At 39.5% G+C, this 13,402-nt stretch overlaps 1 protein-coding gene across 2 annotated transcripts in view; it reads left to right on the forward strand.

The window, feature by feature from the left end:
* SCAPER (S-phase cyclin A associated protein in the ER) overlaps positions 1 to 12,982 on the forward strand; it is a 142,333-nt gene extending 129,351 nt beyond the window's left edge. For both annotated transcript variants that reach the window (XM_017816921.1, XM_017816922.1), the window contains exons 30-32: positions 8,193 to 8,384; positions 10,877 to 10,928; positions 12,534 to 12,982. In XM_017816921.1, the coding sequence (XP_017672410.1) occupies positions 8,193 to 8,384; positions 10,877 to 10,928; positions 12,534 to 12,628 (339 nt within the window). In that variant the 3' untranslated portion in view covers positions 12,629 to 12,982. The remainder of the gene's footprint in view (positions 1 to 8,192; positions 8,385 to 10,876; positions 10,929 to 12,533) is intronic.
* The last annotated feature ends 420 nt before the right edge of the window (positions 12,983 to 13,402 follow it).

Consider the following 13,402-nt stretch of genomic DNA (forward strand, 5'->3'; position numbering starts at 1 on the left):
ACTGAAATGTAAAGAAAGAACAAAATGCATTAATTGAGTACTATGGAAAATTTTGCTCGTCTTCCTCTCCTCTTAGTAAAGGGTAAACTGTAGCCCATTTTTCATGGCAGAAAAGCACATTTTCTTGCTCTCTGTTTGAAGCTTTGTCTCAGCCAGCTCTGTAACATGTCCAATGGTTCAGTGTTTCACAGGCTTCTTAGCTGATGATTAGATACTTTGACAAACCCTTTAGATTTCTTATGGAAGCCATAAGACAGAATGTGCTAGGAATACTAATTCTAAGGCTGTGTAGCTTACTTGCGAGCAGAGTTTTGGAGTGTGACAGAAAATGTTTGCTTTTGAAGAGAGAAAATGCTCTGAGACGTACAAAAAGATTTTATGTGTTTTAGACTGTAATGTTTGAATTATTCACACCTTCTGGGGGTTTTGACCCAAACTAGCTCTGTTACCAGGGATGCTGGCAGAAACCTCAGCCAATAGAATAGTCTCCTTAAACTTCTGTTGACTATGGTCCTGTTTCTTCTCTACCCTTTAAATCATCTTGTTTCAGATGGTGCCCAAAGCAGCAACTTAAATGTATAAGTGGCGTATCCTCAAAGCTGGAGATGTCATCTAAGTGTGAAGATGAAAAACAGTGCACTGAAAAACAGTGCAGGGCTACAACAGGCTAATTGTAATCATTTCAGGGCTCAGAATAATACCTGAGGGTTTGAGACGTGTCACAATGTGGGTTTTTTTAATTTTATCTTACAGAATACATGTACTTCTCATACATTTAATGTATAATAATCTTTTCTGATTAAAAGTTATTAGACCAACAAATATATAAATCTCCTTTTATGTTATTGTGGAAACAATGAAGTTTATAATTTTTTAGAAAGAAGTGATACCCTTAAGGTCCTTAAGTATATGATTAACACAAGAGCAACCTCACGTTTAAACGTTTTTGTTAATATATCAAATGCTAAAATACTGTCACTTCTGAAGTTAGGCTTTTCCTTAATACCTTTTCTAGTTCAGATATTAAATTACTATTTTATCCTGTAGCCTGGGAAGAGATTAAATTCACAAGTACCCTCAATGCATATTAGAATTGTTTCTATTTTCCTTTCATCACGTTGTAATGAAGTTTATCTTTTACAATATGTGTTTAACATTTATTTATTGATGAATTTAATCTAGACATACTTCACTTGTTATAACCCAGGTGACTTGTTAGTTGTCATTTTGGGTGACATTTTTTCAAGAGCTTTGTATAAAGAACTTCTTTTCCTGGATTTCCCACCAGCACCACTTCTGGTAAACATTTTTACATCCTCACTGCAATGCCATGCTAGTAGTTGCCATCGTCCTATCCTAAATGTTCGTACGTCTTAGGATGATTACACAAAAACTGCTGAGGTAATTTTTTCCTGTTATGTATTCACAGAGCACCCCTGAATCTGCTTAAACCATAGAGCTCTGAAAGGACAATGCTTACAATGTGGTTTATAGGAAGACCAATGTTATTCCTGAACTCCCTTATCTTTCTCTCTGAAAGCTGACACGTGACGCTAAGAAAATAAACACCGGAATTTTTCAAATAGACAAAATTCTTATTTTTAAATTTGAATGTAGCATTCTGGAACTTTCTTTTTGCGTGGAAATGGTGCTCTGATTGCTGAGAAATGTTAGGAGGAATTTAGAGCATTCTTTGCTCACGGCTTTGCCAGTAGTGGAGTTTGCAAAATGGAAAGAAAAGAGCTTGACCTTAAAACAGAAGAAGAGCCTAAGTGGTGACATATTCTGCTGATTAAATACTGGCAGTATGAGATCTGTTTATATAGAAGCAAAGAAATAATGCAGATCTAACTTTGAAGAGAAACTCTGGACTACTAATATAAAGACTTATTTCTTTTACAAAGTTATAAATAACCTGACATCAAACGAAAGGATTTAACTGTTTGATGGAATGCTGTTGTTACAGGAATTAGATGCACAGTTCCTGTTCAATAAAGTTATTAGTTTTTAGTACAAATTAGGGTTGACATTTATGTAAATGATAAATACGTGGAAAAGAAACATTAGTAGTTCCCATACCAACAGTACCACTTTAAGATCCAAATGTTTATAATGGCCACGTTGAAGTTTGGAACCGCAGGTCACCCGAGATAGCGGGGAAGGCAGGGAGTGCCCCTTAGAGAACCATTAGCTTTTTAGGCTGAGTTGTTCTAAGAAAATTGCGTCTGAACATGAACTACATTAGAGCAGGAGAGCACAGTCAAGTAGAAGGGCACGTTTTAATGCTCCGTTTCATAAAAATAAAAGGAAATTCTATTGGGAAGGATGTTTTTCTGGAAAGTTAGTTCAGCTCCCAGTGATAAGCACTCTATTTGTTTGTAAGTACCTGTGGAACACACCCTGTCATTTGCAGGTTTTTCTCCAAGAGCCAAAGAAGGTTTTGCTTCAGGAAGTTTTAGACTTTCCAAAGTTACAATTCAGCTCCATTTTCCTGTATCCACGTTAGCATAACTTTGTCTGAGTTTTCACTTAATAAAAGAGCTGCAACTTCTAATACTCAGCTATAATGGCTAAAAACCATCAGCCTGACTGTAGAGAACTAAGACCACGGCGTTGTCGGGCGGGGTTGGTCACGCAAGAACGGTGCACTGGGATGACTTGTAAGGTTTTGCTCAAATCTTGACATTTGGGGTTTTCGTGGCTACAGGTTTCAGTTCTCTCCTTGGCAATCTTTTTCCCTTCTCTGCTATCAATTTTCCCTTTCTTCTGTGGATGAAAAGAAACCGATGGGCTGCAGAAAGTCCCCATCAGTCCCATTATCTCCGTGCTGCAGTGGTGCCAAGCAGGAATCCCCGTGCTTGGATCTGGGGAGGCACTGCCAGGGGCTCAGCTGGCAGCTCAGAGCTGCTGGATGTTGTCTCTGCCTTCTCATTTGGACACCCCCTGCCCTGCAGGTCTGATGGATGGTGGCTGTGCCATTGATGCCAGCCATATATTTGTTCCCAAAGTTTCTTCCCGAAGTGAAGCACTTCGCAGTTCTTTGTTTTGCCCTTGCACGGACAAAACGCTTGCTTTCTTTTCTTCCCAAGTGGAAAATTAATTAGCTGCTTCGAAAAATAATTCCAGTGGTTTTATTGTATATATTGACAGAAATAACTGACAAGAATGATGTCTTTACAGAGCTGCAAAAGTCCAAGTGAAATAAGTGAAACAAGAAAACCTAAATCCGCCAGTAGAACTAGACTAAATATTGCTCTGAAAATCAGCACTTCCACTCTGCATTAATCCTGGACCAACCTTGCATAGTACACAAGCAGTGAAAAAGTTTTTGGTCTGAGATTGAACCATTTATTTTGTTACTTGTAATAAAACATCTGACAGTATTTAACATACATGCATAGAGCTATGGGAAACCAATCTGGGACCATAATCTTCTTTAAATCTCTGGAAGGTTGTAGGCAGAGTTTTAAATTCAATTATTTTGTCTTTTTTAAATGCTTTACGGTTATAAAATATGTGCATTTACAACTTGGAAGGAGAAACTTAGGTTGTCACCAAAAATGCTACTCCATAGTTAAAATAAATCTTCACAAGGCAATGTGATGGAACTGCTAGTTCTTGATAAATTAGTAGCATGCATCTACGTTACATGTCTAATTAGAACGTGTGAATGTATGAATGACATGACATGATTATATGAATTATCAATTTACTTCAATTTGATTGATATTTGCTCGGTATTTTACATAAAGTAATTCTCATTCTTCAGCTTTCTGGCTGACATTTTAGTTTTCTCAATGAAAATCCTGTTTATTACTTACAAGGTGATTATACACTCAGTTACCTGATTATGAAAATATAGTTTCAAAGACTAGAGGATTCTTATTTTAATTTTCTGTAAGATTTTACAGCTGATTTGACGTGTAACTGCAGAGACATTCTGTATCATCACTGTATCATTCAAAAGATCTGGATCCTATTAGTTATGAAGGTTTTATTACCCTCCTTTGACAAAAATACTTATATATGCATTTTAAAGTAATTGTAGTTTTCATTGATGATAAAAGGAAAACAGAGACAGATAAAGTGAAATATAAATACATGTATATACAGTATGTAAATAGAAATAGGAGGTGTTCTCCAAAACATCTTTCCCTTGCTAGATCTCAGGAGAAGGTTGTGCCAGTGCCTGGCACTGGTTACCTCCTTGCCCTGGCAAACAAGGAAAGGAGCTGCATTTCTATGATTCTCATTCTTTAAGGAGCATCAGAACGTTATTTTGGGGCATCACTGAAAAATGAAACGAGCTGCAACGTTCCCCTTTGCTCCCCAGAGGAAAATCATACCCAAGTGTTTTGGGTTCCTATGGTCTATTAGTTCCCTAGCAAAGGCCTTCAGGCCTGGGAAGTTCTCCTTTGTAAGGTGCCAGGAAGCAATGGCAGGAGAGGAGGGCTGCTGGCACTGTCCTGGTGGGAATACGATGAAGAACTGAAAATCCAGGATGGAATATCCTTCCAGCAGTCGCCTCAGGTCTGTAGCCAGATACCCTCCCTAAGTGACAGGGGAAGCCTTATCTCCCAGCAGAATGATGAGTTCCCCTCACAGCGTTATTACTGTTCCATACCACAAGGAGCTTTTAATTTTTTGATTGATTGTCCTTTCTTATTGCTCAAGTGCTGTGTGGCATATTGCTGGCTTTTGTCATTGGGGTCTGTTTTGAAAGACTGACTTTTATACTGCTTCAGGCTTTCACAGCGAGAGGAATTGCAGCAAATGGCCAAGCAATACACTATATAGTGAATATTGGCCCTAGCAAATGTGAGGAAAACATGGATTCCATCTAGAGACTTCAGAAATCATGAATCATACTTTCCTAAGTGATAAACTTTCAGAAATACCAGTATGGTGGATCAGGATAATTACTGCACTTGTGAGAGCAGAGTGCACTTCCCAAAGAGTCACACGGGAGCATGGATTGCTGGTAGGGCAGTGGAGAGAGCCTGACCTGCTGGCTATTGGAGATTAGGCAAATTAGCAGGACCTGCAGAAGGCCATAAACTGGTGGGAGTGACAGAAGATAACTGATAGGCAACCTTGGAAGGTGTTGCTCAGTGAAAAGTTCCCACAGGTCATCCCATCAGTCACTGTGCCGGGCAGGCGGCTGCGGAGGCAGCAGGCACAGCGTGCGGGGTATGGGAGACCTGGAAATTCAGACAGGCACCCAGCAGGGGAGGTTCTAGACTTAAAGGTGAGGATTTGAGATACTCTTGCCCTTGCCTCTCCCTCTCAGCAGCCTTTTCCATTGAAAGCAGACAGGCCTTTGGCCAGTGCTTTCTGGTGTGCTAACCCTGAATCCTCACCGTGCTCTGGAACAGGGGCTCCACCTCCAGAATGATTTGGATTTGAGTTTGGCTGGTAGCACAAAGGAAAACTTCATTAATTCATCATGAAGTAGCGTTTCAGAAATGTATTTGCTGTGTCTCTTACCTGTGTGTAGCTTGGGTCTTCAGAGAGCTGTTCCAACATTTAGAACATGTTGAGCCATAAATAAGCTAAGCTAAGATGGAATTTATTCCAGGTAAGCACGGGCAAAACCAATAAGGTTGTATAAATATCTGTAAATTTTGAGAGTAAGCAACATTTTTAAAGGAGACATAGCAAACATGAATGTGAGTTGCCTGCTCTGGATTAAAAAAAAAAATAGCTTGGACTAATTTAATAGATCTCAATTCAGAAAAAGAAAACCACAAGCAAATATTAATGGAACATGGACACATAGCTGAAGTTAAGCAGGTGCTTAAATGCTTGGCTGTACAGAAGTGCAGTGATTTAATTAGGATCTTGTTACATTTGACAGGCATATCTGACTTTCAGGCTAGAGAGTGAGCAACAAGAAAAGCTAATTCTAGATAAATATGTCTGGATCCCAGTATGTGGCAGGAGGAGAGGCAAGCTGGATTTCAGTAAGGACTTTGTATCTCGTATTAGAGCATTTTGTAAGATGAGTATTCCATATCCCAGGCCCGCAAAACTCCCTGGGATCATTAAGCCAAGATATTGGAGGGAAAAAAAAAAAAAAGAGAAAAAAAAAAGTCAAGAAAGAGAAGTACAAGGTTTTCGTTTTCATTGTTGTTTATCTGCTCAGTCGAGCCCTGGGCTTCACTTTCTCCACCCATTGACAGTGAAACAAGGAATATGTGCTCAGCTACAGGTTTATTTGGTTGGGGTTTTTTTCCAGTAAGAGGTGACTCATGTTTTTTTCCTTCAGAGTACATTATATAGCGTATCAGGTTTAGTAGCTGCATTAGTACAATGAGCTGAAATCATTAAATTGATTCCACATGTGATAAATACCAGATTAAAACATCAGCATCCCCTTGTATATACCTTCCTATCCTTAATGTTGATAACATCACAGCGGTAAAACTGTTGAAAAGCAAAAGATAATGAAATAATAATTCCATGAAAGCTACTTGGGTATCTGCACTGTTGGTTTGGCAAGACTTCACTAACTACCCATGGCATTTTTAGGACAGGTAAAGGAAGTGAACTGTGAAATGAAAAATGAAAACTCCCAAAAAATCCTTCGCCTCTGCCTGTTCGTCAAGGGTATGGTGGCCATTAAACTGAAATCAAGAGTTCTGCTGTTCTGTCCTGGATCAAAAATACCAATTGTAGTTACTTTAGTACAGTTATGATTGATTTTAGGTACTTTTCTGATTGCAGAATTTACCGTAGAAAAATAGATCTGTGTAATAAGCACTCTGGTTAATTTAAAGTTTCAACAGTACTCCCAGACTGGAAGGGCACCTCTCGCTTACAGGGTGGGAGCCAATAGCAAAGTTGAGAATCATCAGCGATATTTTCCTCAAAACAGTGTCTGAATGTGTGCTTAATTGTCTCTTATTTGCCTGTCTTTTAAAAATTCCTTCTGTCTTTAAGGGCATTAAGACGTTTCTACCAGTCCTTTGAAAGGTTTTCAATGTCTTTTTCACTGGTGAACTGAAAAAAATGCAAACTATTACTTTGTTGATCTTGTTTTTAAACTGAACTGCATTATCAACTTAGTGTGTGCTCTGAAGGTATTGTTAAAAGTGCTTTGAAAACTTGTAAATCCCTATAATTTATGTTCCTGTGGCCTCAACTGCTTCTTTCTGTCCTTCTGGTTTTAATTTGAATGCAGTCTTGTCTGGGTGTGTACCTGTAAAATTGTGTTTTTCCAAGTACAATTTACAGTCATGACCCTCAGTTTTACAGTGTTCCGACCTTATAGGAGCTTCCTCCTATGCCAAAAAGCCAACTTTGGGTCACACAGCTCTTTCATATTGTAATTGTCTAATCAAGGTTACTTGGAACAGATCCGATTTGGGCATTTTTTAGTTTATCACAAAGACTTTATATGAATATCAAGTAAATTGGAAAGGTTCCTGTGCAGGAGACCAGTGATAGCATTGCCTTATTTCTTCAGATGTACACAGTTGTAAACTTAGCCTGCTTCATGACAACAGTCCCATTTATCTAAACAATTCTCCTTTTAGAGCCAATGGCACTGATAGAAACCGAGATAAGAAATACAGATGGGAGGATCTCTGAGTCTCTCCTTACTGAAACTCCTCGCTGTGCAGCTCACAATCACCTTTTTCTTTTTGGTGCCTGAGAATGCGTGGCAGACATCTCCCATGAAACAGAGTCCCCTCTGATTGCCAGCAGGCACTCTAGGAAAGGACCATCGAGCCTCGGGAGGGAGAGTTTTTAAAATCCTGGTGATTTCTTTCTGGATTTTCCCCCCACCCTGTGCTTACTGTGTTCAAATGGCAGGCACTGGGGTTTTGTGTTTCATAGCTCTAACTCAGAATAGTCCCTGTGCTATAGTTCTTTGCCTTTTGAATTAAGGTATTACATTATCTATTTTATTGTAATCTGCAGATTAATCCCCTTCCCGCTTACTGTCTTTCTGGGTGATACAGGAAAAAAGTTTCAGAGCTCAATATTCTTTATGTTCTTCTGCAATAAAAATAATGCTTACACACTGAAACAGAAGTTATTTGAAGTAAACGTTTTAAGCTTTATTTTTAGTACTTGCTCTCAGCCATGTTCATTTTTTTAGCATGACTTCAGCACCCTTGGTGGTTAACAGGAAGAGAAGAAGAGATAGATCATGTGGTTTAATTTTGTTATGTTTGTATTTTCAGATCATTGTACAATCTGGCCGTCACCCCACGGTGCTGCAAAAACTGTGCCAGTTGCCTTTCCAGTATTTCAGTGATCCTCGGTTAATCAAAGTGCTCTTCCCCTCGCTAATAGCTGCTTGTTACAACAACCCTCAGAACAAGATCATCCTGGAGCAGGAGATGAGCTGTGTTTTACTCGCCACCTTCATCCAGGTATCGCAGCTCTGCAGCCGGGCGGGGTCACTGCGGCTGCTTCTCTCGCCTTTGCCCTGAGTGTGGGAACCGTTTGACTGAAGTAAAACAAGTAAACACCATTGAAGTGCTTTGAGATTCTCTGCAGCTCTTCTCAAACCACAGATTACGCCTCTACTTGAGGCATCTTATAACTCTAAAAGGTTACCGAGTGGTTCAGGTTCTCCCTGTCCACTCAGGATCCTGTTTTCATTACAGCTCCTGGATGTACTGGGAAGGTTTGATGTAGGTCCTGCTGTTACAAGACAATCCTTAAAATATTTATTTTTTTGAATTCCTGCACATATAGCATATCTGAAATCGCTACATTCACGTGTTTACATGCAACTGTACAGTTGTATACTGTGTACCATAGATTTACAGAGAACTGAATAAGTGTATATATTTTATGCAGAAAATACACAGAACATATGTTACCAGTCTAATCTTGCAGTCTTTATTTTTGACAGTAAGCCACTGAGGTCATTACGAATACTGTTTTAAATAAGGATTTGCAGTATTTTTCTTCCCTTTGTCTGAATTTATGTGCTGTTTTATCTATCAGATTTTTTGGATCCCTCACGTTTTCCGTATGTTGACTGTTTCCAATTAATGAATGCAGTTTTCATAAACACTCCACTATTAAAAATAATATGCTTTTATGAGTCTAGTAACTCTGTATCAGTCACCTGAAAGTTACTGTTGTTGATACAGAAATGTTAGTCAAGCTCTTTTCCCTAATGCTTTACAGCTACTCCAAGGATACTCCAAGGATAGGCTACATGCATTTGAGAGAGAAGGCACAAGAACTAAATATTTACTGAAAGTTTGCATAACTTCTGAGTGCAACTACTTTTTATCCTTTTAATACTAAAATAATTGCATAGCATTTTTTTCAAAAGTTTGGAACTTAGTATTAAAAGAATTTGCTATATAGTCATAGTGAAACTACAGATTTCAGTGTAGAAGTTGCAGTGGCAAAAAAATAATTTAAGCATTATGAGGAAATGCAGCAAGTTCAGGTTTTTTTCAGCCAAAAAACATGAGATTGGAGGAGAGTATTCTCTATAGGAATAATTAAGATTCTTTAGCTTGATTTCTGTGCTATAAGAGTTGGAATGGCATTAAAATCCCCAGTAGCTACAGTAAGGTGTAAGTATATCTACAAGGGACAGCATTAGTTTCCAGTTAGAGGTATATCTCAGATGTCAAGCCCATGTACTGTTCTTGCAGGCTTTTAAAAACGGTGTTATATTAAAATAGGGAAGAGTTGTGTGTGCTGTAAAGAGTCCTGTCTTTGCTGACTGCACTGGAACTTCACTTTTTTGCCCGTGTTAAAATCTAATCCCAAATGTTGCACATGCGTACGCAGAGAGCAATTCTGGAAGGATCCAAGGAATGCTCAGATCCCGCACACACAGAAGAGACTTCCCTCTCTACTTTTGTTTCAGCTCGCTGCTGTTTGTCAAGCAAATCTCTCATTTGCTTCGGTGGAAGGTTTGGGAAAGACTGTAAAATGTTTCCCCGTGACTAGAAAATGAGATTCTTCCTGTGCCAGGGAGCACTAAAAGAAGTCCCGTTTGCGTAAAAGTTTGGTGGTGTGTACGAATATAACACTTAAATACAGTGTGTTAAATGTGTGCAGCGGAAATCAAAGGCAGAGGGTTGCTGGATTTTACAAACGACCTCCTTACCGACGGATTTATTTCCATCATCTGAAGTTTGCATCAGCCCGTTTATTTTTGTTACTTCTGCTTTTAGATGCGCAGAAATAATTAAAAAACATTTAGGAGTATCCACGATTTGCTAAATTGTATCTCTTATCAGATAATACCTTCTTCAGCGTTCTGCTGGGTGGATGCTCCAACAAAAGACAGGATCTGTGGTGGGGCAGCCGACGTGTTCCGAGCGAGGTCGGTGTCCTTGCTGACTGCGAGGATGCAGCAGGGAATCCACACATGGCTCTGGGTGCTCATCCTGGCTGCCCCACAGCTCGGGCTGGGGAGGAACTTCACACACTCCCAAGGGATCAGGACCTGGGGCTCCCAGGTCACTGGGAAGCACAGCCATTGAAACGGGAATCATTCACGAGTTTTGTAAGAGTGTATTTGGAGTCAGGAGCAAAGATCTGAAACACCATTTCTCTTACAGAGACATAGCTATGGTAAATAAAAATCCCAATAATAACTGTTTCCTAAGAAGATATTAAAGCCTTGGGTTCTTTGTTGTGTACTAAAAATATTTTTTTTCAAAACAAGTATAAATAAAGGAATAAAAATCTACTATATATATTATAGAATTTAAATGCTGGCAGTATTCTGTTGTTATATGTAGCAAACAAACCAGAGTTTGTTAATTTACAGTTTTCATAAAGTATTAGTATTTTTGAGTGACTGTGAAGACTTAAAAATGTTGTTTTAATTTCTCAGGTGTAAGATCTGAAAACCTGATGCCTTTTCTTTTTTTCCCCGTAGGATTTTGCACAGAGCTCAGGCCAAATGGATAATCAGTTATCTCAGCAGAGGGGTACGTTCAATGCAGTGTAACAGAGTAGCAGTTGGTTAACAAAATGTGTAGATATTATATTTCACTGTGATTTAAATTTTTTGAGTCTGCATCACGATAAAAGAAATGCAGTAACTTGCAGCATGATTTTACAGCTTGGAGAGAGGCTCCCTCACATCCTGACATGTCTTCCAGTCCTCTGCTCGTCGTATCAGGGATTCAGACTGTTAATCTTTATTAAATGCTGTGTGGTATCATGTCTTAAAATGTGATACTGTACCTGCACATATTTAATTAGCTGTCACAAAGGCTGCCTTCAAAAGTTTTAGGTTGCAGAAGCCATGCAGCAATGCCAGTACACCTGGGGAGCCAAAAATCTGTAAAATACTGTCTTGTAATTGTTATTTGACGTTCATCAGTTTGCAGAAGAGGTGCGATTTTTTTTTTCCCCTCCATTATTAAGGTTTTATTTAAAATGCATTTAACCTCTTTAGGCTAAATTTGAAATATTCTCAGCTGAGATGGCTGTTACTTGCGAAACACATCTAAAATTCAAGTGCTGATGGGCGTCTGTTCTTGAGTTAGCTGTATTTCGCATAAAGAACATCGCTCGGACAATCATTTCTCCCTCATAGCAAACAAAAATCCACCACCATTTTGCCCAACATTTGGCAAGAGATGAGCAGTTCTAGGTCTAAAACATAAGCTTTGTGTTTAAAAATAAAATATAACACATGAAATTAATGTAACTTTATGGAGATTTTTACTGTCAACATTATACCTCTCAGTCTGAAGCAGCCTCGTGCAGTGTCTGCAGCACAAACTTTCCAGGTTTGTGTTTGCATGAGAATCTGCTCAAGAAACATCTAAAACCCAAATGGAAAACTGCTTTTTATTTTCACTATTCAAACTGGATGAGCTTTTAAAGAAAGATGACTATGTGGTGACATGTGAGTGTGGTTTCTAAACATTCCCCAGTTGCAAAAAAGTTGTCTCAGTAATAGTATAAGCAGGATTATTTTTATCCATTATATCACTTGAATGTGAAGGATAGTGTCCCCAAAACACAAATGGGAATAGTAACACTGGGAATACAACCTGAAAGCACAAACTTCATTGTTGGGTGCTGTGTGGAGGGTCGGACCCTCAAACATGTGCCCACATGTGCAGTCCTGTTCACTCGTAGGAGTGAAAGCTGCATTTGTACTTGTGCTGTGAGCTCTGGGAGTCAGGGAGCACAACTCCTCCGCAGCCCTCCGTGGAAAAAAAGCTGCTGAGCAGAAAACACCGTTGAGGCTGCCCAGAGTTGAACGAGGCTGAGCTGGTCCCTGGTGGGTCCAAGAACATAAAGTGTGTAAAGCTGTATAATGTTCCACTGCGCAAAGCAGAGCCTGATCCAAAAGCTTACAAATGGAAGCCTTTGCTCACCAGAGCCTCTGCCCCCATTCTTAAAGCCAGCCCTCGATGTCCCAAGCTCCACAGAAGTGTCACCCCGTGGGCTAAGATTTTGGAAGGGGGAGGGGAGTAAAAGTATCTCAAATTGGCTGCAAGTTCGTTATTCTTGTTTTATTGCCATCTTATCTTAAGAGGGAATAACGTGGTAATTTTATGTTCTGTCTTCAACAGAAAAATTTTTCAGTTCTCAAGATTATCTTGAGCTGTCCAACAGATTCCCGCGGCAGTCCTGGGAAGAAGCTCGACAGTTCTTCTTGAAAAAATAAGTGTCGTATTTGGATTTTGAATCTCTAACATCGTCACACTGACCAGGTCCTGCTGACTACCTTCTTTAAAAGGCTGTTCTGAAACGGTTTTGATACTCTAAATACTTACTCTGTAGATATATAATTTGCACTATTTATATCATAACTACTGTAGATACTTCCAAGTTCTGTTTTGTAATTTTGATAATTTGAGTTTATTTCATTCACGTATCCGATGTCATGATTTGGGTGTTTTCTACCCTGTGATGTGGTGGGACTTGCACTGCAGAACTGCTGAAATAAGGTTGCAAATAGAGAAGATATGTTCTATATATCTTGTAATAAAATAACTTATTCTGTCTGGTGTGACTTCTGTGTTACAAATGTTGGTGTGTTTGAATTACTATAAGCAACACAGGGCTTGGAGATAGGAAAGAAAAAGCCCCTTAAGCTGTCTTTCTCTTTAATCAAAAGTCAATCAGAATCTAATCAAAAGAATTCGTTAGATTTGGCTCTGGGGAAAGTTTGCTTATAATTTTCTGGTAATTTGGGATAAGTCACGTAATACGGATTTTTTTAAACCATGTGCGTTTTTAACGTTTCGGTAAGACTTTAATAACGCTGGTTTAACCTAGGGATGTTCTGTGAGCGGGGAAGGTTCCGCGGAGCAAAACCCAGCGGCGCACTGGGGCCGGGCGGGATTCGCTTCCGCGGGAGGGGGCGGGAGGCGCTGCGGGCCCCGCGCTGCGGCGGGGACGGGGCCGATCCCCATCCCGGGCGGCCCGCGGGCACCAG

Source organism: Lepidothrix coronata, unplaced genomic scaffold (assembly GCF_001604755.1).
Source record: "Lepidothrix coronata isolate B3197 unplaced genomic scaffold, Lepidothrix_coronata-1.0 Scaffold58, whole genome shotgun sequence".
NCBI classification, from domain to species: domain Eukaryota; kingdom Metazoa; phylum Chordata; class Aves; order Passeriformes; family Pipridae; genus Lepidothrix; species Lepidothrix coronata.